This window comes from Nyctibius grandis, chromosome 21 (assembly GCF_013368605.1).
Source record: "Nyctibius grandis isolate bNycGra1 chromosome 21, bNycGra1.pri, whole genome shotgun sequence".
In the NCBI taxonomy this organism is placed as follows: Eukaryota; Metazoa; Chordata; class Aves; order Nyctibiiformes; family Nyctibiidae; genus Nyctibius; species Nyctibius grandis.
Window position 1 is genome coordinate 8,452,819 of NC_090678.1, and position 15,024 is coordinate 8,467,842.

Here is a 15,024-nt window from a genome sequence, read left to right on the forward strand (position 1 = left end):
TAGCTGAGGGAGGTAGACGTGCCACATCTGGCATGGCATATACTTGCTCCTGCCATGCGCAGAGCCAGAGCATTCGCTTTTGTTGGCCCTGTCACTGAGCACCTCTGTGCGGTGGCATTTGGGCTGCTTCTCCTCAAGAATAAAAGGCAAGGGGAAGGTGTTTGAAGTGAGAGATAGACACAGGATGTTCCTGGCATGGTCTCCAGGGCTCTGTTCTGAAGAGTTGCTCTTGCCTGAGAGTGTCGAGGAAGAGAAAGTGCAGTCTTTTTTCTCAGGTGAGGATAAAAGGATCTGTTCAAATGGTCTTAAGAGAATGAGAACATGGAGGGTAGCTCTTCTTAACAGGGGAAAGAACCGTTGATTTAATGGTCACTCTGAGCAGGGAGGGAGGTACAGAGAATCTTTCTCATTTTTTAACTTTATATGTGGCTTATCTAAAATATAATTACAAACATTTGATATCGTATTGTTTGTGTTTTAACATTAAGAACTTTTTAAACTGCTGCTGTTCAGGTTGCTGATGTGATGTTTTTCTCTTTTCTGTTCACTTGTGCTCTGTCAGGCAACATGAAGAAGCGCCTGTTGATGCCTAGCAGGGGTAAGACCTTGAAGCTGCGCTCAGCTTATGCTAGGAGAGTGATTTTTAGTTTCATCTGCTGGCTTGTCTGTGCTTTCTGGCTGATGAGTCTGTGTGCACTTTCTGTGTTGATGTCTTAAGTGTTCCTTGGGTAACCATTTCCACCCATGGTTATGCTGCTCACCTTCCAGGCTTTTCACATGCAGATGACAAGTCATACAACCATACTGAAGACATGAAGTGCTGTGTTCAGAATTTACTACTAATTCCTCAAGTTGACAAAACAGTTTTCTAGCAGTTTTGTGAAACTGCTGAAAGCTGTGATGGTTGGTTTGAAAACTAGGTGTTGTTTCACTGTTTGACTTTTATGAAATCCTAGTTTCTTGCGTCCTGAACTACTTTAAATTCACGTTGACGAAAAGAACTAGAATTCAGTATTCACATCGAGTCCCAAGTTCAAACCTCTATATTTTCCACTGTGAGTGGACAGTCTCACTGATGAGAGACTGTCTGCATGTTCTCTACTTGCAGTAGAAATGGTTTTCAGAATTTCCACAGGTTAATAATTAATCTGTTCTGACTAGTGACTAGACCTCAGCAGCTTTAGTTTGTGATAATGCAGGAAACGTACATATGATGTCACTTAAGCAAATTCAATAGAAAGACCGTTTTTGAATAGTTGGGATATACAAATGCCATCATGAGACAGGCAAACACAAAAACTTAAGCTTACGTGTTACCATGAAATGGCCCACGCTGCATGCCCTGATGTTAAGCTTTGTGTTTAATGGCTGGGAGAGTGGCTGACTGTTGTCAGTATTTACATGCATGCATATATAAGTGCATGCGGAGAATACAATAAGAATGAGGACAGTGATCGTTCTACTGACTTGCTCTCTTTGGGAATTTATACCTTGATACTGCGTTGCTGAGTTTTTAAAGTGCTTGTTTAACTTTCGTGTTTTGGGAAGAATAACAAACCCCTGCTGCCCCAGTCAGTTTGGCTTCCTCGGAAGCTTTGTCCGGTAACGAGGGATGTAAATGCAGAGTAGCTCACTGAATTTCCACAGCTCCTAGTGACTGCCTGCTTATGGGCGTGCCTGCTGCTCCCTGCTAGCTGTCCTTGTCAGCAAGCGGACTGCTCAGTCACTCAGCAGATGACACACTTCTGAAGCTCTGATATGTTGTGGCCCAAAGGAGGGAAATGGAAGAAGAACTGACCCTTCCCTCAGGCTCTCTCTGCGTAGAGCACTGGATGTGATACCCTGAGACCATACTGGAAATGGAGGATTCTTGTTTTAGTGTTTTATACTGGTATACGTATTTGATTAGATACATTTCAGTCACAACTGTTGCTGGAGCAGTTTGCAAAAAGAGGATTTTGGTGAGGTACCTGTCCAGGCTGCTCAGAATACGTGTTTCTCTGAAGCATATGTGTGTGGTTGTGCAGGGGCTGGCTCTCGCCGAGCGCCTGCTGCTTTATCTGCTCGGCCTGTTCTCAGACAGCCACTAAAATACTTGGAGTAGTATTTGTTCCTATAACTGCTGTCTAGCGGGGTACGCATCAGTCCCAGAATCTGTTTACCTGCTGGGACAGTGAGTGTTAACTGGATATTCTTGTGAGCAGTTCAGCTTAGACTTGTTAGTTGAGATTTATTTGTGAATGGAAAATGTTTGTCACGCTGCAGTTTTGACATCTGGAATATTTTCTGACCCTGGGTTGCTGGAAACTTTGCCAAGACAGAGAGGGAAGGGAACCACCTGCAAGGAAACAAGGTTTAAAGAACTTGGATCAAGATCTGCTGGGCACAGGAAAACAGATGGTGGAAGTCTGGTGGATCTGTTTCTGGCCTGGAGCCAATTTGTGTACCAGTGCCACTTAGCACTGGTTCTCAGTTGCCTTGGCTTGTGAGCTGGTAAACTTTGCTGTCTCTGGACATGGCTAATGCTGGTTTCCTGTACAGTGCCAGGACTGGGAACGTGGTGCTGAGACTTCTCCTTGGCTCTGGATGGAGTCATACAGGCTTCCTGGTTTGGGGGGCTGGTGGGAAGGGAGAGGAGGAGGTCAGAGGAGGGGAGGAGCACAAGTTGAAGAAGGGGTGAATGGCAGCAAGGGTGATGAATCCTTGTGAACACAATTTAGGAGCCAGTGAGTTAGTATAAAAGGACTGAAATAAACCCATCTACCGGAATGACTGTTTTTTTTGTTATAACTGACCTAAAATAGAAGAAAAATATTAATGAGGGTAAAACGGAATTGTTATAACCAGTCAGATTCTTCATTTACATAGCTCCTATAGATAACATGGGAAATTGTTGGGGGGGGTGGTTGTTTTTATGTTTTTCCTCTCCCCTTAGTGATATATGGTGGCATACTGGCTGGTTTAGGTCACTGTAAGAGTGTACTGCAAGGAAAAGCTGATGTTAAGATGACTGAACGAGGAGAGTAAAAATATTCTTTCTGCACAAATTTAAATACAGGAAGACACTTTGTCTACCTATGTTGAAGTAGTTTTCAAGAAGAAGTTAACCTACTGCAATGTTATGTGAATTATCCAGGGATTTTTCTGTTTCCTGCTGATAGCTGTGTTGATGGCACCTGGAAGATATCTTATGGTTTGGACAGGTCACTGTGTCAAAGTCTCTGATATATGACAGTGGACAGCTAGTATGGTGGGCTTTAGCTGAAGTCTCTTTGCTGGTGATAAAAGCCTTTTGGTGCTGGGCTATTACTTCCAAACTGGTGGGGGGAGTATGTGTGCTGTACATTATGGCTGGTTGCTGAGCTGATTGCATGTGATGAGTTTGTAAGGCTTTCCTCATGGCCAGATCTTAAAGCAATATAAAACCAAGAGATTGCTTTGCAGGGAATGAGCCAACTAGCAGCTAGTATTTTTGCTTAGTGTGAAGCATTAAGATCCATGTTTATACTTGTATATTGGTGGCCAGGTTTCTAAGGCATTGAAATTCCCATGGCACCTGCCTTCATTTAGAGTTGGGCTGTTTAACGTTGCTGAAAATTGAACTGTTCATGTAGGTTTTTGGGTATTCCTTCAGGCAGCACTGCTGGAAGGTTTTCAGCTGAGGCTCTACCACCCGTTGGTATTTAGGACAGTGGGTGGTCGGTAGTTAGAATTCAGTCCTCAGGAAAGTTAATCAGTGAAGTTCCTGCATAAGTGGAAACACCGTTCCTAAATGTGCGCAAATGGTGACTGAGGGTGGAGTGGTTGGAGATGGAAGACCACCTTGTCTATGTGCGGACACGGGTTGGTCAGGCTGAACTCTGTGTGAAGAGAGGTAGTAATGGGAAGCGAGGAAAGGCTTGGAAAAGGGGAACCTTGGCGGTGAGATATCAAGGAGGAAAAAGAAAGGAGGCTATTGTTAGTGGGCTGCGGCCAGAACTAGTTAAAAGTAATTATGGAAATGCTGGAAATTGCTGAACCTTATAAGAGTACTTCACATTTTTCCTTTGGAATTTTGTTGTTTACTTGCTTGGTTTTTTTCTCTTGCTACTGTAACTCCAGCTAAGTATCTTCAACTTCTCTTTTTCTGAATTGTTCCTGCTTAACCCTGGAGAGCTGACTTTTTTCAAGTTTTGGATATGATTTGTCTGGACAGGCACGTAGAATTTCGACTGGTGCTTGAATTCCAAGAACAGGAAAATAGTCTTAACCTCATCTCTCTTCTCTCCCCCCACTCTGTTTCGTAAGAAGGGTGTAGTCCTTTCATCTGTTCCGTTTTCCTCTTCTCCTTTAAATCGCATTGGATGCATCATTAGGCATACAGTGGCCTTCCCAGCTCTCCTTCAGCATTAGGTTAACATGGACAAACTCCTGCAGACTCCTGCTTTTGGAGCATGAAAAGTACATGGAGTCTCATAAGCTGTCGAATAGAGGGAGATGTTAAAAATTTATTAGTTTATTGCTTTTTCATTAGTGTTCTGGAGCTTGGCTGACAATGTTTGCCATGAAACTTCTTCTAAAGACATACAGAGGATGTTTTATGTTCTGGACCCTGTTTACTTTTTTCCTTACAGCTATCCCATATGGGATCTATGTGACACTTGTCTATGCAAATTCCTGCTGGGGGAAGGGAGGGAGCATTGTTAGATTTGTATTTTTTTCTCTCTCTTTTACACCATGTTAGCTTTCATCTAATCAAATTTGTTTTTCAGGGCCATCACATGCACTCTAAAATTGGCAGAAAGAGAGCGAACATGAATGAGTAGCTGAAATAAAGGGCAGGCTTTTCCCAGCAACAAACTTGCATTGATAAAATGGTAGCGGATCGTATGCTGAAAATTGGAGAGGGTTTATAGAAGAGCCATGAAAACGGTGAAGGGACTGGAAAACACACTGCATAATGGAAAATGCTTTTATCAAAGTCGAAGTTGTAGATGTTTGTCTCTGCTGACAGGAGCAGCAGAAGTGTAATAATAGAGAGCTTTTTAGTCTAGCCAGGAATGGCATAATGAGCTGCAGTAGCCAGAAGGTACAGTAGAAAAACTTTGACTGGAAAAAAGCTGCAAATTTTTGAGTGAGGTTAATTAACTGTTGGAATACCTGGCTTCTGCTACTGGTGATTTCTAAACCAAAATGGAATGTTGATCTAATTTAATGTGTTCTGGTTCATTGTTTCTCACCTCCTTTTGGGGAAACGTGAGTGAACTCCTAGAACTGGAAGCATTCATCAGCCTAGCATGTCATTAATTTAATTATCAAGAGATGAGCCTGAAAGTGGAAACACTGTTCTTCATCAAAAACATCTGTCGAGGTGGGAATATAAGGGAAGTTCTCTAGCATCAGCTATGGAGGTGAACAGACTTATCTCAAAGGGTTTTTCTGGCTGACTTAGACCTTGCAGAAAATTTGGACTTACCTGTACACATAAGTTGCATTAAAATTCTGCCTTTACCAGCAGTGGCTCTGGCTGCCCTTCCAAAGTCGAGGATAACCAGCCAAAGGAAATGTGCCCATCCAGGAATGACTGTAAACAGCAGGGAGTATTGGTCCTTTAATGAATAATGTGATACATGGGGTAATGGGGAAAAGTCCTGGCTTTAGCTGCTGATACCCAGACCAGAGTAATGCTGACTAGCGTCAAAGAGAAAATGTTCAGTGCTTTGTAGAGGAATGACTGTTTCTTGCCAGCAGCAGCACAGCTGGGAAGAATGACAAGTTGCTTGAAGTGCTTTTTGGAGAGCTGTGCAACTTCCTTGCTTTAGATTATATGCCAAAAGTACAGATTATTTTTGAGAATTGTACTTAGGATTTTGTATTCAGATGTTAAGTGAAACTTTTTCACTTGCCTTCAGCTCAGCCATGATACTGTGATTAGTCTCTTCTGGTGTTACGGAGAAAGATGTGGAAATGACATCGGGAGATGGGCATGCTCTATGGATCAGCTAGTGAAAACCATTTCGTTTATGAGGGATGTCATGGAGTAAGATGTAAATGATGATTTGAGTGAGAGGAGCTGCGTATCCCAAGGCAGTGGTAGGGAATGGGTGTAATTAATATGAGAGGAAATGGATGCATAGTGATGCATGGGCAGAATTGCAAATGCCCCTGATAGTACAAAGCCTGAACTTGTAATTAAGTGGAATCTACATGTGTGATACATATCATATATGTATATATGCACATGTATATATGTATATGATGTATAATACTCCCAGTTCTAAGAACAGTGAATAATTCAGTGGTTTCTAGTTTTTACATAGCATGGATCAGCAAATCCTAAAGCAGTGAGGTACGTGGTTTTGTTGCCTCTTTTTTTAACCGCTTAGTGTGTTGCAGCCAGACAGAATATACCGTGGTGCCCTTTTAGGAATGTGGGTGAATACTATTGATTGACCCAACACCAAGATAGATGGCGGCTCTCCATTCTCAACATACTTGTCCAAGGGTGTCTACTGACTCAGTATAGTTGGATGTCACTGCCCAGAAAGTATTGGTAGGGTCTGTGAAGTACTCTTAGCAGAAGGTACAGCTTTGCATGAACAAACACATCATCTGTGAGGTACCGTGAGGCAAATTAATGTGAACTGTTAGACACAGGATTTTAGGAATTACTGTCCAAATCCAACAAGGTTAATGTGCAGGGGTTAGTGGAGGGAGGTGGGTAACGAGCCACTACTTACTCGTACAAAATTAAAGCTCTTCTTTGTGGAATCTCTCATTTGGGGTTACTGTTTGTTTAATGTTGTCTTGGGTTTATCTGTCCAACAGAGAACTGTGATCACTTCTGTTGTTTCGTTACAACCAAAACAGTCTGTGTTTCTGTATTTGTTGCATGGGGCTGGGCTACTGTATTCTGTGTGAATCTTTCCTTTTTTAACCTTAAATCTTTTTTTTCCTTTTCCTTTGCCAATCTTGGTAGGAACTTACTTAGGTAAGTAAATTGCAATTTTAACATTGTTTTTATGTACAAAAGAATTTTAAGAAAATGTTAGTCTAGGTGGTGTTTGGTACAGTTTATGCTCTGTTCTGCTTGTTGCACTTGCATTCCTGGAAGTTTATACCCTTTGATTGTTAGAAGATGGACACTCAATCCGCTTCCAGCGGTAACACACTCTTGGCAGTTTCAGAAAGAGAGGGGTACTAAAGCCTTCTTATAAGCTTACAAAAACTGTATGTGTGCGTATGTCAACACACAGAGACTACTTCAAGTGAACCAGTAACTTGGAAGTGAAATCCTTGTTCATCAAACCTCATTCATGCATGAATTATTATATTTTTTTTCTAGCTTGCTTACAAATGTGGTACTGTTGACGTTTTTGTTGCTGCTGGGAAGGATGGATCCCAGGAGGAGGATTAATTTTGGAAAAGGAAAACGCATATGAAGGATATATGGATTTTTAAAAGCAATGTATTTTAGTGTAGTAAACTTTCTGGCTGTGGAAGTGTGTGTTAAAATCTCTGCGTTGATTGTGACTGGAGATGTGCTTATGAATGTAACTGCATATTGCATGTTCTGTATGCTACTTCTCTTTGGTAGACAGAAGTTAAAAACAAAATACCATTTGTGGCTAATTGCTTGATATCCTGATTGGTTTTAAAAAAATTTATGTTAACATGAGATGAAGGACCCATATTTTTGTGTGTTGTGGATATGCTGAAGATTGGAGTTAATAAATTCTAGGAAATATAAATTTAAAAACTCCAAGTTACATCCAGTGGCTGAAGGCTGGGCTACTCTTCTTCCTTGGTGCTAGGGTCAGCTCTGGACAGACTTTCTTGTGCCAAACTATGACATGGTCTGTAAATACACAGGCAGCGGTGCGTATGTTCAGGCATGGAAAAGTACTGGAAGATTTCTACCCAAGTAGAAAAGTGGCCATGGTTGGTGCTTATCCTGCAGCTTCTTGATGCTTGCTGTAGTAACCTCCTGAAAATACCCCTGCGCACCAGTCTCTGTTGGGCACGCTGTTGAGGGGTTAGGCTCTCCTGCTTCTCGAAATGGCAGTTGCATATTGTGTGGAGCTTGCAAAAAAACAGGCTGAATTTGAGCAGTGGGAGTAATTTTTGAATGCTGCCATTCAGATGCTGAGGACCTCTCACCAGGCTCGCAGGGAATGGGACTGGATCAGCAAAGAGCATGCACGTCTACTCTCAGGCTTCCAGTGGGACCAGATGTGCTGGTTTGCTTCCCATTGGGAAACTACATTCCCCCATTCCATTCTGTTGTTGAGTGCCAATTATTGCTTACTCCTGCAGCATGCTCTTGGGGTGATGCTCTAGTTGCTGCAGGAAGTTAAGGTTTCTGTGGTGTTTTTTTTTGGTTTGGTTTGGTTTTTTTTGGGTTTTGTTTGTTTGTTTGGGTTTTTTGTTTGTTTTTTTTTTAATAAACCTGAAGGCGTTAGATCCAAATGATACGAGATTGTTACACGATAAGAAATAGGTTGGCTGACTGAGAGGTGGTTCCTCCCAATCCCCAAAAGATAAAGCAGCAAAGTGATGGTAGTAACAGAATTTATTTGCTGTTGGTGATAGTCCTTCCCCACTGGTGGGTGTTTTTGGGTGAAAGTATTAGTCTCTCTCATGTGCAGCTTTGATACTTCAAGAGTGAAAGGATCATTGGGGCATAGTAACCTGCTGTGACTGGTTTTGAGCCAAAATCTCAGTAACTGTGCTTAGGCTTGAGGAACAGTTCTGAGGTCTTCCTCACCAAGTTGTGGGGAGTGGAGGCATGCATGCTCTGAGGGTGTCAGTCAATCTCTTTATTTCATTGTATATAGGAGACTATGGGAGGAGATTTTCTAGGGCTTTGGGGTTTTCAGTGCTGTGGAAAAAAAACATTTAATCTTGAGTTTTCAGAGTATGTTTCAATTTCTTTGGCTGCAAAGAGTGGAAGATCTGCTTAGATTCATCATTGTAGAGCTTTACACTTTGTGGTTTTAAAGGTTGGGTCACCTCCGTTTTTTGTTTGTTGGGGTTTTTTTCTTTATTTGGAGGAGTTTAGTGTTGTTTCTGATGTGGAACTATGTGAAGCCAAGCAGTTGGACCTTAGATATCGTCAAAAGGAATATTGACACTTTCTACCCTGTGGCTTCTCTAGACATCCCTCCATAAAATCAGACAGTTTTTTTTCTGTAGAGGAGCTGCCAGAACCCTGTTGGATTTTGCTCTGTGTTTTATATTTGTATGCTGTCCTACTTTTTTAACCTGCTTGTGGATGCATGTGTGTGAGAAGTCTCTCAAACCTTGATCTTTGAAAATGGAGCAAGCACCTCGGGGAGGACTGAGTTTCATATGGTCAGTTACCTGTCCGTACCGCTCCTCACCCAGAGACGGTGGGTTGGTTTCGTTCTTCGAGGTCCCTGTCTCACAGACCTCGTCTCTCGCACAGAAGTCACCAGAAACTTTTGGGTGAGAATGCATTGCTTCCAGTCCAGATGCATCCTATTGACTTGACAGCTGTTCTGCAATGGGTTACAGATGTTATGCTGTCTCTCTGCATCTCTTTGGTGACCGTGGTGGGTAAAAGTTGCTCATTTAATAGCAGTGCTTCAGCTGCATATGCTTTTAGTGTGATTATTTTTTTTTTTTTATTGCAAACTGAAGCTAGTCTTTTTAGTGTCTTTTTATATTTATTCTTTCAAACTCCAGTTATCAAAGTGTGACTAAAGGGAAAATTCACAGATAGCTGAGATTAATATGCTAATTGATACCTTATTACTGTGATAGCAAGAGTATAAATTGTATTGAAACTGTAACTTTATTTTGTGTCTTATTTTATTGGAGCAAAAAGTTGTCATGGGCGGCTTTATCCTAGAAGTTACGGCTTTGGGGGTGAGGTGTGTCCCTGTTGTAACCACTGCTGCTTTGCTGTTTGAGGGCTCTGAGTAAGTAGCAGTTCTGCTCAGCCTTCGCTCAGTTTGTGTCAGTCTCAACATCTCTTCTCACCGTGAAATATTCTGGGTCAGTTCTGGTGCCTGGGAATAGCACTGTTGACTGTCTGTTGTACATCCAGCAATAGTCATCGCAGCAGCCACACACATATCTGCTGCTCCTGTAGGCCAGACTTTTCTGGCATCAAGAATGTTCTTAGTAGAAGAAAAGAGCTGATCTGGAGTGTGGTCAAAATGAAATGTGTGGCTTTAATCCAGGGACTAGCATCAGTTGATTTACAGCTCTTGGAGGTGCTGTGAATGGAGAAAATGTTATCTTTCTGTATGGAAGGGGGAAGAAAAAACAAGTGCTAGAGCTCAGCTGTGAAGCCAACAGATTCTGGCTGCATCCTGCTGGCTGTGCTGTTTCCCAGCATCCGTGGAGCTCTTTGTCCATCCATCTCCAGCAGCTGCTCACAGCTGTGTTTTGAATGCGATTGCTGCTCCCATGTAAAAAGGAGTGATTATCTGCTGCCTACATTGCCTTTGTCAACATCCAAAGGTTATTACTGGTCTTCTTGCTTGGTGCCTGGTACATCTGTTCTACAGAGTTGATGGAAATCTTTCTGGCAGCTATTTCTTCATCTCTGTGGATACTTGGGCACAAAAATGCTGCGAAAGTTGAAACTGTGTGCCTTCATGTTTGAAGTAGCTAACAGCATACGCCTACACAGAATGGAAAATATACTTGTTATAAATGGGTGATTTTAATGTGGTGTCGTGATACTCAATGCTCAGAAAATGTCCCCGTTCTGCCTTCCTCCCTCCCGATACGTTGCTGTGCCATGTGTTTCCTGGCATACTTGCTGTGAGTACATTGTGTTTGGTTTTACCGAGGAGAATCTCAAGGAATCTGTTGGAGTACAGACCATGAGCTGTAAAAGTTCATTTTTGCTGGATTCTTTAAAAAGCTTTGCTGTTTTGTCACAGCTTAACTTGCTAGCAGCGGGAAGTTTCAGAAGTCAAGCTGGGAACCTGGGAAGGTTGCTGTAAATGTGAAAGCAGAATTCATACTGGTAACTTCTGCAGCCAGCAACAGCATTTGCTGATGCCTGTCCTGTAGTACCTGTTGGCTTTGATGTACTGACGTTTTGGTTCTCAGCCAGAAGGGGCTGAGAAAGATGGTTTGGTGCACTGATGGTAGTGAAATGGTGTTTTCTGGGAGCACTCATCTTAGAAAACTAAAAGGCGCTAACAAAAAGGTTTATTAGGTCCTGTGCCATACCCTGCTGCCTATATAACCTTAATTCTCTTATACCCCAAGACCTTTGTGTGTCCTGCAAGGTCTCATATGTGTAAAGTACAGTTCAGCGCATAGGCTGTGGCAGCATGATAAGGTATCTGATAGTAGAGCAAATAGGCTAGTGAAATCAAGCCATTGTGCTCGGTGCGTTACGGTGCTGTTTGGGTTACTGGGGAGGGCTTTGCGTGATAGCTGGAGTCACTGTACTCTGTGACTGATGGAGCTACACCTGTGGAAGCATTTACTTGTGGTAGGTTCAGCAGATACAATCTGTTTGCTAGCAGCATGTAGCTAACGTCTGAGCTGAAGAGTTCCCCGGGGATCCAAGGATGATAGGAAAGATTTTATTTGTTGCTCTCTTGACAGTCTGTAATGCCTTCCACTTTCTCCTTCTTGATGTCAGTAAATTCCTCCAAAACTCAAACAGAATGCCAGATTTCTCCCAAGACTTGAGGAAAACCTCCGATCTGAAAGAGGAGGTGTACTTTTAGCAGTAGTTTGAAGAAAGGTGTGAGTAAACAGAGAAAAGACTGAGCAAATGGAACACGTTTTTAACCTGGGGACTCTGCTCTTCAGACCGTGTTGTTAAGAAAGCTCTTTTCTCAGTTGCCTTTCAAGGAGAGGAGAAGTTAGTTTGGTAGACAACTCTTGTTTTAGCAAAACAACACAGTTGCAATCATAGCTGCGTGTGTTTTGATTTTGTACTTTTTTCTGTCTTGGAAAAGCAATGGTCTTACCAGCTCTATTCTCTTTCCTGTTTGTTAGGTCTGCCTAACCACGGACAAACCAGACAAATGGTAAGAGAATGTTCATTTAACCAAAGCAGGGAAAAGAATAATTATTAACCCATGCTAGATAGAACACCCCATTAAACCCTAGTGTTTCACTTCAGTCTTTGCTGTTCGCAGCTGGTCATACTTCCCAATTAATTGAAAAGTTTTAAAAAACTAATTATTTTGGGGCATATGAAACGTTGAAGTGGTTAAATACAATTTAAACTTCAAATCTATCTATATATAAATGAGCTTCTATTTTGAATGGAACATTTTGTTTCTGCTAGTACAGAAACCGAGTGGCTGTTTATAGCAAAGTTCTGGGATGTGTTTCTAGGTGGAATGTGTTCCACTGAAGGAGGAAGGTTTAAATGATGGAAGGGTTTGTTTGGAAAAGAGTTTCTTTTTTTATTATTTTTCTTAGGAAGTTGGTGTGCAAGTTGTCTGCTGAGAATGCTTGTTTGTTCTGTTCTGTTCTCTTTTTTTTTTTTTTTTTGAGTAAAAATGATTCCTAGCCTCTCATCCATTATGCTGAGTTTTATCAAAGGACAGAAGCAAATAGCCAGTCTGATTGACGCGTCTCTGGCAAAATGCTTTCTCATGAAATTCACCTCGGTGTGAAGGGGCCAGCGCAAAGGCTGTGCATCGCTTTCCCCCCTTACACATGGCTTATGGGAGAGAAGTTCAAGCATATTTTTTTTCCCCCCCCGAAAATGATCTTCTGGTGTTGATGAAGTGGAGCTTGCCTCATTAGGTGAACTGCCACGATGTATTGGTGCCAGTAGAGTCTCTCTGACATGGGTCAGTCAGCAGCAGGTATGACTGATGGTCACTGAATGGTGATCACAAGCATTATTAAATCTAATAATCCTCTCGGATAGTGTGCAGTATCATGAGGGTAGTCTATAACCTGAGCATGCTAGTCTGCTTGTAATAACAAAGCATTCATTCGGTTTGTTACTTGAGCATCTGATATGAAGTGGTAAATTGTATTCCTCCTTGAATTCAGCTTCATTTCTTGTCACTGAGGAGACTGGCTACTTGTTTGTGTCTGCTGAATAAACTACTCAGTGCAGTGGGAGAAATCTGTGATGACCTAACACTTCTTAGGTGTTTTAGGGTGAAACCCTGAACTGCCTTAATTTCTCGTTGCTTGATAAACTGTGCTACTGAACTGAAAATTAAAGGTCCACCTTTCAGGATGTACCATTTGAAACAGATCACTCTGTGCAGGTAGAGAAAAGACAACCTGGAAGCACAGGGGAGCTCCTTCTAGGTATTTCCAAGAACTTCTCCTGTGTATGTAGCACATGCGGACAAAACATCCTTCGCAAAGCTAATGAAGGGATTTTCTTGGAGAAATCAGGAGGGAGTTAAAAAAAAAAACACACAGAAAAGCCTTTTATTTGAAACCTTTTCCTTAATAAACCTCAAGTATAAAAGCAATTCTTGAAGTATTTCAGTGGTCTGCTGTGGTGCCAAAGTTGTCTTGTATAGCCTGGAGCTGGGCAACTAAGAAATTAAATCATTATTGCGCTTGTATATAACAGCTTTAAAGAGCTTAGGATTTTAAAAAGTGGGATTTTGTTTGTTTAGCTCTAAAGCCCCAATTTTCTACAAGAAGCAGATCACGTTAGCAGAGTTGATTAAGGCTGGTCAAAAAAGTCATTGATCATTTTTTGTTTTCTGCTCAGATAAAAATGAGATAGACGCAGGGTTTTGTTGTTGGATTTTTTCTTGGTTGACAGACTGAAGTTTTCCCTTTCTAAGTCAAAGTGTTAAAATTTATTTGAGCTTTTGCCATAACCTGACACTTAAGGACTTGAGTACCTCATGTCCCCACCTTTCCTTTTGAGGTGGGTCTCCCAGGCCAGACCTCCCTCATGTACACGCTCAGTTTCCCATTTTGTGGGCAGAAGGGGAAGCCTGGGTGCATCTGCGGAGACGGTCTGACCTCAGAGGATGGCCTGTGAAATACCAGAATTAAATTTCTACTGGGGTGTTTTCTGACCAGCTTTAATTTATTCATATGAAATTTTCTGGGCCCTTATTTTGCATCTTTCCTGACTTGTCCAGTGTTACTGATTTCAGTGGATTTCTCAATGTGCTAATCAGCAGGAAGAGGGGCAGCAGAACTGGACTTCAAATGATCAAGGACAGCTGAATTTGAGAAGCTTAATCCTTTGCTCCCTTGCATCTGCACCTCTTTTAATAACAGCTCACGTTTTTCCAGTTCAGTGGAAGGGGGCTGCTGTGGGTCTGGAAAATTATACCTGTGTTGATTCGCAAAGCAAATGTATTACATATGGGAAATCTGTGGTGTTAAATGCTAAAAGGATTTTATGATGAAAGCTGCTAAGCTTTGTAGTTCCAGATTTGTTTTCAACAACATATTTAATTTATCATTAAATATTAATCTTCCTAGAACAAAAAGGATATCGGTAAGTTTGGTACCCCAGAATAACTCTAAATTCTGATTTTTATATTTGATTTGCTGTGTAGCTAGATTTCCTTCCCTGAAATCAATAGAGTTGCTCTAGATTTGTGGTAGTAGCTGAAATCTAAGTCTTACGTTCAATCTGTCAAACTTGATGTCATCTTTCAGACACAAGCAACAGATTATTGGTAATGCCTTCCATTTATTATCTGTCCTGTCGCTGGAGTATTGCTGTCCTTTTGTATATTGAAGGTGCCTAACTTCTGCTGCTTGTGGACAATTGCTTTTATGTGAATCCTGTGTTCAGTCATGGGCAAGAGGGGATATATTTACCAGAAACTCTGAACAACTCATATGAAGACTTTAATTCTCTTTTCCTTTGAGTGCTTATCACATGCTACCGCAGGTTTGTTGCAGTCCATAATTGTACATTTTTATGTATCACGTTAGGGACCAAGCCGAAACTTGCTGCTCAATGGGAAGTCATACCCAACAAAAGTCCGATTAATTCGTGGTGGATCCATGCCTCCAGTGAAAAGGAGGAGGATGAACTGGATTGATGCACCAGATGATGTTTTTTACATGGCCACGGAAGAAACCAGG

The 15,024-nt window shown here is 41.7% G+C and overlaps 1 protein-coding gene across 5 annotated transcripts in view; it reads left to right on the plus strand.

Moving 5' to 3' along the window:
* MTA1 (metastasis associated 1) overlaps nucleotides 1-15,024 on the plus strand; it is an 84,072-nt gene that overhangs the window by 63,981 nt on the left and 5,067 nt on the right. For 3 of the 5 annotated variants that reach the window (XM_068416759.1, XM_068416762.1, XM_068416764.1), the window contains 4 exons: nucleotides 563-598; nucleotides 6,959-6,970; nucleotides 11,977-12,008; nucleotides 14,872-15,023. In XM_068416759.1, the coding sequence (XP_068272860.1) occupies nucleotides 563-598; nucleotides 6,959-6,970; nucleotides 11,977-12,008; nucleotides 14,872-15,023 (232 nt within the window). The remainder of the gene's footprint in view (nucleotides 1-562; nucleotides 599-6,958; nucleotides 6,971-11,976; nucleotides 12,009-14,871; nucleotide 15,024) is intronic. The other 2 variants (XM_068416760.1, XM_068416763.1) reach the window with 2 other exon arrangements.